The following is an 11,990-nucleotide window of genomic DNA, read 5'->3' as shown; positions in this document are numbered from 1 at the left end:
GCGCCTGTCGAGGACGGCGCCACCTGCTGGCCGGATGGGTGCACTCCCCTGCTTGACTCCCAGGAATCAACGCCAGCAAGGCAGATAACAGAAACCGACAAACGAAGTTGTCACAAATACAAGACACGCGGGTAACACTTGACTATTTCTTTATTGCCAATACATTTTCATGTTTGTTGTCCATTTGTGATTCATGACAAACTTTTGAGGTAGCTGGTGGGTTCAGGAATTTGCTCAGGCTGGTGGTCTCCGAGATGGGGTGGGGTCCCTTCAACAAACCCAGTATGTATCCGCTTAAGGAACAAAATTTCTGCTGGAAATCTGTGTGCCAGGAACCGGGCTGGCTTCAGGGGTGTGTTAGACAGCTTTTGGTGACTATAACAAAATGCCAGAGATAATCGACTTAGGAAAGAAAAGGGGTTATTTAGCTCAGCCTGGGAGGCTGAAGCTTCCAATGGCACGATGCAGGCGCAGGCTCTGGCTGTGATGGAGCCGTACAGAGGAAGGATCATATGGTAGGGCGGGGGGGGGGGCCAAACTCAAGCTCTTACAACCACCCTTTCATGAGAAGGACCTCCCACGAGGCCCCCACCTCTAAACACCGTAACCAGATTAGGCTTGCACCCTTTGGGTACCAGTAACTTAGGACTCTGGGGCTTAAAATCCTGCATGAGTTTAGGAGCAAATCATATCCAAACCACAGCAAGGGGGGATTCGAGATGAATGAGCCACAGCCCTACCCTCAGAGGTACGCTGGTGGCGAGAAAACCAGCCTCAGACAAACACGCGTCCAAGACAGGGTAAGGCCCCCGAAGATGCACAGTGACAGGGTCCCAGGGAGAAAGAGATCGCGTCCAAGCAGCAGACTCAGCAAGCTGTTTTCAGCAAAGAGGCAAAGGAGGATGAAGATTTCCGAGTGGCAGCAATCGCCCACAAGGGGTCATCAGAAGATGAAAAGCAATCTGGGGTCACAAAGGGACTGGCTGAATAGCACCAAGCAAGAGCTTGCCCCTGCCTCAGCAGGCAGTGGAAGCTAGGCGGGGCTGATGCTGGGAGACAAGAGTTTACAGGATGGGTCGGAGGAGAGAGTGTCACAGAGGTGACTACGTGCCTAAGCGGTAAGCAGGGGGAGCCCCAGCCAAGGGGCCCCAGCGGGAAGAGGAAGGAGGGCAAAGCACAGCACGTCAGGGAGGGAAGATGGGCGGGGCTCGTAAACCTAAAGAGAGGTCGACACGCAGCACGAGCTTTCTTCTGCGCTGCGTGATGTTCTGGGATCCGGGCTCCACCTCTGGAAAGAATGAGGCAGGACTGTCCGGGGGACACCTCCGCTGTCTGATTCCAGCGTCAGGGATGGGAGGACTCGACCCAAGGAGATGCGGTGCTGCCACACTCGTCTCTCGGAGCAAGAACTGGGTGGCCGGGGGCTTCTTCCTTCTCAGCCCTTTGGCGAAGGCTCAGTCCTTTGGGCATGGAAGAAATCCTTAATGCTCATTTATTTTCCTTTTTTAAGAAGATCCCATAGACTTTAGCAAAAATAAAAAAAAAAAAGTCCACTGTGTGTCAACAGACAGGAAGTGCCCTGTGACAGTCTTTGCAGTCACTGCTCTCACATCCCATGTCCTCCTTGCCCCTAAAAGTCCTGGCTACCCTCCCGTCGTCCTCCTCTGAGAACGGGAGCTGGGAGCCCGCCTTGTGCCGGAACGCCAGAGCTGCCAGGGCCCCCAGGGGTTGAGGGGGACAGAGAGGGGAGGAGCCTAGAAGCATCCATCCTTCTTGGTGCGTGTGTGTGTGGCTTTGGAGAGTCTGCATTTCCTCCACCAGGACAGGGGGCTGAGAGTCCCAGAAGGGGTGACGTCATGCAGACTTTGGCTTCCTGTGCCTGGCCCTGTAGATGTTGACGTTCTCATCCTCATCCCGCTGGGCCAGCTCCAGTTGGAAATGCTGGGGCAGGAGGTGCTGGAAGAAGCTCTCTGTGCCGTGCTCCTGTCTCATCTTGGCCGCCAGATAGATGGTGCCACGGGGCCCGCACAGGTGCTGGAGGGTCCCCAGCAGCAGAGGGAAGGTGGGCTCCAGGTACACGATATCAGCCCCCAGCACCAGGTCATAGTCTCCAGGGAAGACATGCTGGTCGATCCCCCAGGACAAGGCCCGGACCTGCGCCCGGCCTCCAGGTGGCACATTAGCCTGGACGTTGTCCTTAATCTGTTCTAGAGCCAGGGGCAGGTCAGTGATGGTAACATCCCCCCCTGGGAGAGAGGAAGGGGGAGAAAAGCAAGTCAGAGGGCTCGCGGCTCCAGCCTGGGAAGTCCGCAGGCCTCAGGGCCTACAGGACAACTCCATCACGGCCCGAAGTCCACACCTGGGCTTTCAGGGGCCCTAACCTCCACCTCACCCACTGCCCTGCTCGCTACTCCGCATTCTACAACATCAACATTCTAGTTGAGCTAATCTTCAACCCCTGGGCCCCACACGCAGCAACAGCTGTCAGCAGGAGCCCGGGCGGGACCAGGCTGGAGACGGGCTGTGCACCCAGCCCCACTGACACGGGGCTGCCGTCGGGGTCTGGAAAGCTTCCCAGAAGATGTGACCTCAGCTGAGCCCAAAAGGACAAGCAGGGGTTGGTCAGGTGGAGCTCTCCAAGCACAGAACAGCAAGGGCAAAGGCCTCCTGGCTATTCAAGGAAGGCTGGATCTGAGCCATACGTAGAAGGCACGGGGCAAGAGGACAGTGGCCATGACATGCTCGGGAGAGTCGGGTTTGATCCCAAGGACGACAGGTTTGAAGAGTAGAAGGAGGGCTGAAGAGGATCAGATCAGCATTCCAGAAAGCCCCAGTCATGCAATGAACGTACAGACAGAACACCTCATCAGTTCTAGGGACAGTGGCGAACAGGAGGAACCCTCAGCCTTCCCTGAAGTGCAGTTCAGAGGTAGAGACACAGTAGGACGTGCAAAAGTCACCATTCGGTCGTGGTCATGGTCCCTAGGGCAGAAGAAGCGGGAGGTACAAAGAAGTCCTTCATGTTTATCACGTGCCCATACGCCAGGTATTGAGAGTTCAGCAGTGAACCAAGCAAAAGAGAATCCTCCTCCCTGTCCCCCATGGAGCTTTCAGCCTAGTGGCAAGAAACACAGGGGCCGGCGATGTGGCACAGTAGTTTAATCCTCTGCCTGCAGTGCCGGCATCCCATATGGGCACCAGTTCGAGTCCCGGCTGCTCCTCTTCCTATCCAGCTCTCTGCTATGGCCTGGGAAAGCAACAGAGGACGGCCCAAGCACTTGGGCCCCTGCACCTACGTGGAAGACCCAGAGGAAGTGCCTGGCTCCTAGCTTCAGATCAGCACAGCTCTGGCAATTGCGGCCATTTGGGGAGTGAACCAGCAGATGGAAGACCTTTCTCTGTGTCTCTCCCTCTCGCTGTCTATAACTCTACCTCTCAAATAAATAAATAAAATTTTAAAAAAAAGAAAGAAAAGAAACAGACAACAGCAAAAAAAAAAAAAAAAGTCAAATAAAACACACCGTATGTCCAATGGTCACGAGCACCCAACAGGGAGAGGCAGGGGGAACTGCCCGGGGGAGAGGGCAGGGATCTATTTTTAAATTGGGGTTAGGGAAGGCCTCACTGAGCAGATTACATCTGGACAAACGCCCAAGAGTGGCAGTGCAGCAAACCACGTGGATGTCTCAGGTTAAGTCTACCAAAGGTCAGACCAGCAAAGGCAGAGGCACAGCCATGCCTGGCAGGTCTCAGGGACATCAGGAAGACCAGTGGCCACAGCGGAGGGAAGGACAGCAGAGATGTGGTCCCAGTCAGGCCTTGTTGGGAGAATGTTGGCTGTCAGACTCATACGGGAAGCCACGGGAAGATTCTCAAGGGAAGAATGGCGAATGCCGACTTATGTTTCAAAAAGAGCACCCCGCTGTGGCAATGGGGAAAGACCACAGAAGGGCAAGGTCAGAAGCAAGGAGACCAGTGGGGAAGTGGCTGCCACGACCCAGGCGAGAGCTGATGGTCTGAACCAGGGCAGTAGCAATGGCTAAGAAGCAGTGGGATCCAGAATATAGCTCGAAAGTTAGGCAAAGGAGTCGGCAGCTAGCGAGGGAAGAGTCGTAGCGTCACAGGCATAAAGAGATCATCTGCAGCCAAGAGGGGATGGGACTGCTTTGGGAGTGAGTGCAGACTGTGGAGACTGGCCTCCTGCGTGAGCTGCTCCACTTCCGACCCAGCTCCCTGCTAATGCGCGGGGGGAAGCAGCAGAAGATGGCCCCAGTACTTGGGCCCCTGGACCTACGTGGGAGACTCAGATGAAGCTCCTAGCTCCTGGCTTTAGCCTAGCTCAGCCCCAGTCATGTGGCCACTTTGGGAGTGAACCAGCAGATGGAAGATTCTACCTCTCTCTCTTTCTCTCAGTCTCTATACAATGCTGCCTTTCAAATATATAAAAAATAAAATATTTTTAAGGGGGGGCAACAAAAGAGAATAGAAAAAGAGTGCAGTGAGATGGGCAGAAACCAGAATTGCGGAACCCCAGAAATCAGAGGCTGAGTCTTGAGGAAGAAGGACTGAGATGTCAATGTCAATGTCAAATGTGAAGTCCTTGGCCAGCGCCACGGCTCAATAGGCTAATCCTCCGCCTGTGGCCCTGGCACACCGGGTTCTAGTCCCGGTCCGGGCGCCGGATGCTGTCCCGGTTGCCCCTCTTCCAGGCCAGCTCTCTGCTGTGGCCAGGGAGTGCAGTGGAGGATGGCCCAAGTGCTTGGGACCTGCACCCCATGGGAGACCAGGAGAAGCACCTGGCTCCTGCCATCGGATCAGTGCAGTGTGCCGGCCGCAGCAGCCATTGGAGGGTAAAGGAAGACCTTTCTCTCTGTCTCTCTCTCTCACTGTCCACTCTGCCTGTCCAAAAAAAAAAAAAAAAAAAGATGCATTTATTTATTCATTTGAAAGAAGGAGAGGTAGATTTTCCAGTCCTTGGTTCACTCCCCAAAAGGCTACAATTTCCTAGCCAAAGCCAGGAGCCTGGAACTCCATCTGGGTCTCCCAAAGGGGTGTCAGGGGCCCAAGTGCTTGGGCCATCTTCTGCTGCATTCCCCAGCTCGTTAGCAAGAAGCTGGGTCAGAAGTGGAGCAGCTGGGACTCGAACTGGCACTCATGGGGGATGCCAGCATCATAGGCAGCAGCTTGACCCACTATGCTATAACATTGGCCCCAGTGATGCCAAGTTTTAAATGAGACCAGTCAACCCAGGTGTGTGTCTGGGGAGCTCCCAAGCTAGCTTGCAGGTGGGAGGTTAAGGAGGCCTTCTTTGGGAGTTTGAGCCGAGCAACAAAAGGTGCACGAGCACTAATCGGGTGGTAAAAAGGCTTCAGAAGACAGAATGTGCAGCCAAGGTCAGAGGAGGTGACCCAGGGGCACTGGAAGAGGCTGGAGAGGAAGGCAGGGCCTTGGAGGCTATGCTAAAGGCGTTGGTTCTATCATGAAAGTGGTTGGAAGATCTGGGGTGGAGGTGTGACCACAGCTGCATTTTGAAAAGACTCACTAAGCCGGTGCCGCGGCTCACTAGGCTAATCCTCCGCCTAGCGGCGCCGGCACACCGGATTCTAGTCCCGGTCGGGGCGCCGGATTCTGTCCCGGTTGCCCCTCTTCCAGGCCAGCCCTCTGCTGTGGCCAGGGAGTGCAGTGGAGGATGGCCCAGGTGCTTGGGCCTTGCACCCCATGGGAGACCAGGAAAAGCACCTGGCTCCTGGCTCCTGCCATCGGATCAGCGCGGTGCGCCGGCCGCAGCGCGCTGACCGCGGCGGCCATTGGAGGGTGAACCAACGGCAAAGGAAGACCTTTCTCTCTGTCTCTCTCTCTCACTGTCCACTCTGCCTGTCAAAAAAAAAAAAAAAAAAGAAAAGAAAAAAAAGAAAAGACTCACTCTAAGCGCTGCATGGGTGGAGTGGGCAGAGGCCTGCGGAGGGGCAGGCAGGCCAAACGGTGCAGGCCAGGTAATAGTAGTGGCCTGGACTGAGGGAGCTACCAGTGGCAACAGAAAAATCTGAGAAGATTCAAGAGGTTTTTAGCAGATAAAATAAATGGGACTCGAAAAATGTGAGCGTGAGCGAGCAAGCCACAGCAAAGGTGCTGTCTGCCTTCCCACTGGGTGGACAGCAGTTTGACTCACCAAGACGGGGAAGCCTGAAGTTTGGGGGCAGGGGAAGGTCACAAGGTCTACTCTGGATACCCCCGAGATCTCCTATGGGGAAGCTGGGCCAGGCTCTTGTGAAAACCTAGGCATGAAACGGCAGTGAGGAGCACCCAACCTCCAGGGCTGGCTGCCGGCTGGGGTGCGAAGGAGGAGAAGGGACCAGTCGACACGCAGCTATCTGACTTGGCAGCTGAACAAGGGGCAAAGGAGGAGAACCAGTCTGGGGAGTAGGTGTTGCCACCCACAGACATGCCTTTGCTCCCCTTTTAGCATAACCGCCTGCCTCTCACCCACCCGCCACCCAGGCAGAAGCTGCTGCTGACACTGCCTCCACGCTCCCTGGACCTGCTGCGCTCATGCCGTGCGCCTTCTGGCCGCCCAGAGCATGGTCTACACAGGTTCCAGGGGGTCGAGGCAGACGCAGCTAGGGTGGGCGTGCTCGCCACAATGTCAGCACAGCTCTGGGCTGGCCATCTCCCCCCCCCCCCTCCTTGGGGGAGAAGGCGTCTGATTCACTGTTGAATCCCCAATACCTGGCAGGATTTGTGGCACAGAGGAAAGCTGGTTGATGGGCTCAAAGGACAGATGTCTGCCTCTGGGAAGACTTCCCTCCTGTGATCAAGAACATGCCAATTTGCATTCCAAGGGAGATGCCCTTGGAAGAGTCTCTCAGTGAGTGCTTTGGGGACAGACGAAGTTTACGTTAAGAACATGTTTCCTTTGCAGGTTCAGCGTCTTGATCAAACTGAAGCAAACCTTTCCTTAATCTTCCCTTTCCTGAGTCTGCAGTATTCCTATCCCTTCTTCCTGGCCCTAACCTTCAGAAATGCACCTGCTAGTTTCTCCCAGCAGTAACAACCTCAAGAATCTACATTCTGTTAAAAAGGAAGCTGTAAAGCGCTCCTGAGGTTGAACAACACCATGCCCAGAGCAAAGGGTTCAAGGGCAGTCATTCTCCGTGAGCCCACAAAGAGCAAAAACGGAGAGGACTCCTTCCACGAAGCTTGACAGCCAATGCGCAGCCGTCTGGCACACTGAAACAGGAGCAAAGTCAACGTGTGTTCAGAGGGGCTGGGCCGGGCCCGGAGCTCTCCCTTGCCCAGGAACCCGAGACGTGGCAACTTCTGCGGCCGCCGCCCCGCCCCCACCGCGAAGGCAGCCCACGCACCCTGCAGCGCCGCCAAGATGCCCACGATGCCCGTCCCCGCGCCCAGTTCGATAACCTTCTTGCCTCGGAAATCAACATTTTGCTTCTCGAAATATTTGCACAGGCTCAGAGCCTACGAGAGAAAACAGAGAAAGAGAGGAGAGAGAGAGAGGCTGTCTCGGGGCTGGCGACCTCTGGCAGAGGCGGGGTCCGGGCTGGGGGCTCGCTCCTCACCGCGTCCCACACGCGCGCAGCTACCCCGAGGCGCGACCCGAAGTTCTGCGTGATGCTCAGCGCGTGCCCGCAGAAGCAGAAGCGGCTCCTCTCGGTGTAGGAGTCGGCGAAGAGGCCGAGCTCCCGAGGGAACACCGACTCGGGCTCCGACTCCGGGTCTGGACCGCGGGCGGCCATCGGGCAGGGAGCGCCCGAGTTCTCAGCGGGGCACCGGCGGGCGCAGTCCCCGCCGCGCGGTGGCACTGAGCCCCGCCTCCTCCTGCGGGACTTCCTGGAGGTGGATGGGGCGCTGCCCCCGCCCCGTGCCTCGCGCACCCCCGACGGGACCACGCGGGTCGCACCGGGCAGCCTGGCCAGAACCCAAGGACAGGGAGTGCGGGGTGCAAAGTGGAGGGCACTGTGGCAGGCGAGACCCCAGACCCCTCTCACCTGCGGAACGCACAGGTGCCTGCACGCAGGATGGCGGCCGGGCCGGGCCGGGCCTTAGCAAACTACGGGAAAAGGCAGGACTCCAGGCTTGGCCCCGTCCGCCGTGTTAGAGGCCGGAGGTGCAGAGGCTCGCCTCCTGCCCCTGGCCCCCGACCGCCCTCCGCGCCCAGCCCAGAGCAGGGTGCACGTGTGTCTTTAAGGGGCGGGGCCTACTGGAAATAGGCATGGTGCGTCATCATCCTGCGCCTGGGACCTCCATCCCCACGTGGATTCGCCGGAGAAACCCGGGTCTGGGCGTCATGGCTGCTACCGAGAGTGGGAAGGCGGCCGGAGTGGAGGCCTTGCAGCCCCAAAAGCGCTACTATCGGCAGCGAGCTCACTCCAACCCCATGGCGGACCATACGCTGCGCTAGTGAGCGAACGGGGTCGGGGCCGGGGCGGGGATGCTGTACGCAGCCCAGGGGAGCCGTGGTGCTTGGACGAGTGGGACGGTGTGGGACAGGCCCGGGAGCATCGGCCGGCTGACGTCAGCTTAGGGGTGGGTTCGGGAGATTTGACAGCGGGCGGAGTTAGAGGATTGGGAGGGGGTGTGGCGCTCAGGCCCCAGACTGTGTAGCGGTGCCCCGCCTCTGGAGAGAAAGAAACTTAACTGAAACTAGGCGATGGAGGCAGAATGCCAGTTCTCCCTTTCAGTTTTGTTTGTTGGGTTTAATAACAAGACAAACATCTGTGCAATCCTGCCCACACCTCACTCCATCCTTTCCCCGAAAGAGCACATCAACAAAATAGGGTCCCAGTGCCTTAGGCAGCCAGTCTCTGGGAGAAGAGGAACTTGTGCCCCAGAAAAGAGAGCTGTCTGCCATGGCCACATCAGCCCGCCGAAGTGGAGATGGGCAGCTCAGCAATCATGGGCCTCGTGATTGGTGCTGATTCACGCTGGGGGTTGAGGGGCTTCCTTTGTGCCTGGAGGCCTTGGTGCCCATTGTTACAGAACTTCTGAGAAACCTCCTCCCCACCACCTCCTCCTGCTCCCCTCTCTCCGACCCTCCCCCCCCCACTGCTACTTATGCAATGATGTCACCAGCCTGCTCACTTCCTCATGTCTTCTTGCCAACAGCCCTGTGAAGCCAGAGGAGATGGACTGGTCTGAGCTCTACCCAGAGTTCTTCGCTCCACTCACTCAAAATCAAAGCCATGATGACCCAAAAGATGAGAAAGAAAAGAGCACTCGGGCCCAAGTGGAGTTTGCAGACATAGGCTGTGGCTATGGTGGCCTGTTAGGTAATCCGTGGGCCGAGCCAAGATCGAGGTTCTGCCACCTCAGCAGGTTTGGGGGTGGGGGGGACAGAGTTGGCCTTTTCCCTTCAGACCAGACACCGGTGACATCAGTGTAGAGCAGCCCCTCCCCCCCTGCTCTGGGTCTGTGGCCTTTGCCCTGCCGAAGGGAGAGGGCTGCCTCAAAAGCCTCTACGAACGTGGGTTGTCCTGTCTGGCTGCAGTCCCTACATGACATGATGCATTTCACCTGCCAGGTGCCGGGTCACTGAGCTGGTCAGCACAAGCGTCAGAGATTCGACGCTGTGCCCAGTGATCCTGAACTGTCAGGGATTCCACAACAACCCTGCCCCCTCCCCCTCCCTCGCCAGAACTCAGCCCTCACTCTCGTGTTTTTGGGTTCCTCCTGCATCGTCCATGTCGTCCCAGCCATATGTGCCAAGGTACTTCTGTATTCTTAGGTCTTCCAGTATAGATAACAGCCTGGCAGAGAGGAAAAGCATGGTACTTGGTAGCAGAAAACCTTGCTTCAGGTTCCAGCTCTCCCCCATCTCAGCTCTATGATCTTGGGTTTTTCTGGCCCTTGGTTTTCTCATCTTTAGTTTATTGCAGGGTTAAATGAGATAGTGTATGAAAACTCTAAAGCAGCTGCATATGTACTGCACAGGTATTCCCAGCCTCCTATCCTAGTCCTGGTGGCAACTCGCATATCTCCCCCATCCACTTCCCCAGCATAGACCTATGCATAGAGCTGTCTCTGTCCCCTCTTGCCATTCCCGACTGTGGTACACCGAAGGCTTCCTTCTGTGGACCGACCTCTGTGTACTTCCTGCAAGTATGACTGATGATCCCGTTGCTGTTTCTGTGTCCAGTGGAGCTGTCTCCACTCTTCCCAGACACTCTGATGCTGGGTCTGGAGATCCGGGTGAAGGTCTCTGACTATGTACAAGATCGGATCCGGGCCTTGCGTGCAGCTCCCGGAGGAGGTTTCCAGAACATTGCCTGTCTCCGCAGCAATGCCATGAAGCACCTTCCTAACTTCTTCCGCAAGGGCCAGGTACGGAGGGACCCTGGTGGGCCAGGCTGGTCGGCAGGTGGTGCCGGAGGCCAGGGTCTCACCATGCTGTTGGTGCATGTCCATCTCACAGCTGACAAAGATGTTCTTCCTCTTCCCTGACCCACATTTCAAACGCACAAAGCACAAGTGGCGAATCATCAGCCCCACACTGCTGGCAGAATATGCCTACGTGCTGAGAGTCGGGGTGAGTCGGCGGGGGGCCTTCCCTCGGAAGTCACTGGAGATGCATGTGTGAGCTGGCACTGCCGCACCCATCACCGCTGCTGGGTTGCCTGCAGCTGCCTGTCTAAGGCGTCGTCACCCACACACAGGGACTGGTGTATACCATAACTGACGTGCTGGAGCTTCACCACTGGATGTGTACCCATTTTGAGGGACACCCCTTGTTTGAGCGTGTGCCCCTGGAGGAGCTGGTAAGTAGGGTGCATAAGAGGAGTCGCAAATTGTGGGCCCTTTCCAGAGAGGTTCTGCACCCAGCTCAGTTCCCAGGAAGATGCGCTGAGAGACAAGGGGCCGGGGACAGTCTGAGAGGCAGGCAAGAACTTAACGGGGCCCCTCCTCTTCCCAGAGTGAAGACCCCATCGTGGGACATCTAGGCACATCAACCGAGGAGGGAAAGAAAGTTCTACGCAATGGAGGGAAGAATTTCCCAGCCATCTTCCGGAGAGTGCAGGACCCCATCCTCCAGGGACTGAACCCCGATCCCACCCTGCCTGCGCACTGACTGCCTTCCCTGCTGGCCCCCATCTTCCCAGGACTGGAAAGAAGATCAGGCCTCCTGGGCCTTCCCAGCTGAGCCTGAGAGAGACAGCAACCTCTCAGAGAAGTTGGGGGGCAGCCGAGGGCAGAGCCCTGCTGTTTACAACTGCCCCAACTCCTCTCGTCTGCTTGTCCCTCCACTGCCAGCAGAGAGCAAAAGGAGCTGACTGGAAAGGTCAAAGGACCTTGGACCAGAGGGGATGGGGGGGGTCCTTGCTCTCTTTTAGCACTCCCCCTGTGGGATGCAGTGTTCCACTTTCTAAACTGCCTGCTAGGCGCAAATCCCCTGCCCACTAGTGTTTGCTTTGCAGTGCTGGGGATAGCGTGAGTGTGTGTTCACGTGCCCAGGCTGTTGTTTCTCAGGAGTGGGTATCACGTGCCTTCCCCAGCCCCCAGCCCCCAGCCCGCCCCACCTAAGACTTGACCCCGGGGGAAATCTGTGCTCCCTCTGCTGCTGCTCTCCCTGGAGAGTCCCTGGGAGGGTAGGGGATGGAGACCCTCGCCTTGTCCATATTGGTCATCGATTCCAACACTTCAGAGCTGACCGACTGGCACAGAGCCTGGTAGGGGTGGGGAGGCAAGGAGCCAAGAGCTGAACTGGAGGATTCTGAGGCTGAAGGCAGAAAGGGGCTACCACCCAGGAAGCCCCCCAGAGGGAACTGCGGCCCCTGGGCACTCGGAGCGCTCAGCCCTGGCCCCACCCAGCAGCCCCCAGAAATCTCTGACTTTTCTAATGTGCAAAGAAGTTCCTTTATTTCTGCTCCTCAAGCCCCAGATTCCCGTGGCTGGAAGGAGGGGTTTGTTGACCTTCAAGACACCCCTACCCCCCCACCAAGAATAAAATAAAGATGAAGGTGCCTGGAGCCGTTTTAACC

At 57.0% G+C, this 11,990-nt stretch overlaps 2 protein-coding genes across 5 annotated transcripts; one reads left to right on the top strand and one right to left on the bottom strand.

Moving 5' to 3' along the window:
- Positions 1-132: 132 nt before the first annotated feature.
- EEF1AKMT3 (EEF1A lysine methyltransferase 3) lies at positions 133-7,967 on the bottom strand. The gene is made up of 3 exons (XM_002720946.5): positions 7,575-7,967; positions 7,362-7,473; positions 133-2,246 (listed from the first exon to the last, which is right to left on the bottom strand). The coding sequence occupies exons 1-3, from the start codon at positions 7,749-7,751 to the stop codon at positions 1,855-1,857; spliced, it is 681 nt and encodes a 226-aa protein (XP_002720992.1). The 5' UTR covers positions 7,752-7,967; the 3' UTR covers positions 133-1,854.
- A 23-nt stretch (positions 7,968-7,990) lies between these two features.
- On the top strand, positions 7,991-11,978 carry METTL1 (methyltransferase 1, tRNA methylguanosine). 4 transcript variants are annotated; one of them, XM_008274232.4, is made up of 6 exons: positions 7,991-8,415; positions 9,121-9,284; positions 10,175-10,335; positions 10,427-10,540; positions 10,668-10,769; positions 10,925-11,978. In XM_008274232.4, the coding sequence occupies exons 1-6, from the start codon at positions 8,228-8,230 to the stop codon at positions 11,078-11,080; spliced, it is 885 nt and encodes a 294-aa protein (XP_008272454.2). In that variant the 5' UTR covers positions 7,991-8,227; the 3' UTR covers positions 11,081-11,978. The 4 variants fall into 4 exon arrangements, with proteins under 4 accessions (XP_008272454.2, XP_002720991.3, XP_069908626.1 ...); XM_002720945.5 differs by having other exon boundaries at positions 10,151-10,335; XM_070052525.1 differs by lacking the exon at positions 10,668-10,769.
- Positions 11,979-11,990: the final 12 nt, after the last annotated feature.

The sequence above is a fragment of the Oryctolagus cuniculus genome, chromosome 11, assembly GCF_964237555.1.
Source record: "Oryctolagus cuniculus chromosome 11, mOryCun1.1, whole genome shotgun sequence".
NCBI lineage: Eukaryota > Metazoa > Chordata > Mammalia > Lagomorpha > Leporidae > Oryctolagus > Oryctolagus cuniculus.
The sequence above is the reverse complement of the archived record's forward strand: the minus strand, read 5'-3'. Positions and strand labels throughout refer to the sequence as shown.

Excerpts from the sequence above, each read along its gene's own strand:
- METTL1 (XM_002720945.5), top strand. The coding sequence starts at position 8,228 with ATGGTGCGTCATCATCCTGCGCCTGGGACCTCCATCCCCACGTGGATT. Across the intron at positions 8,416-9,120 it reads GCGGACCATACGCTGCGCTA|CCCTGTGAAGCCAGAGGAGA; the intron begins GTGAGCGAACGG and ends TCTTGCCAACAG. Across the intron at positions 10,770-10,924 it reads GTGTGCCCCTGGAGGAGCTG|AGTGAAGACCCCATCGTGGG; the intron begins GTAAGTAGGGTG and ends TCCTCTTCCCAG.
- EEF1AKMT3 (XM_002720946.5), bottom strand. The coding sequence starts at position 7,751 with ATGGCCGCCCGCGGTCCAGACCCGGAGTCGGAGCCCGAGTCGGTGTTC. Across the intron at positions 7,474-7,574 it reads CTGCGCGCGTGTGGGACGCG|GCTCTGAGCCTGTGCAAATA; the intron begins GTGAGGAGCGAG and ends TTTCTCTCGTAG. Across the intron at positions 2,247-7,361 it reads CATCTTGGCGGCGCTGCAGG|GGGGGGATGTTACCATCACT; the intron begins GTGCGTGGGCTG and ends CCTCTCTCCCAG.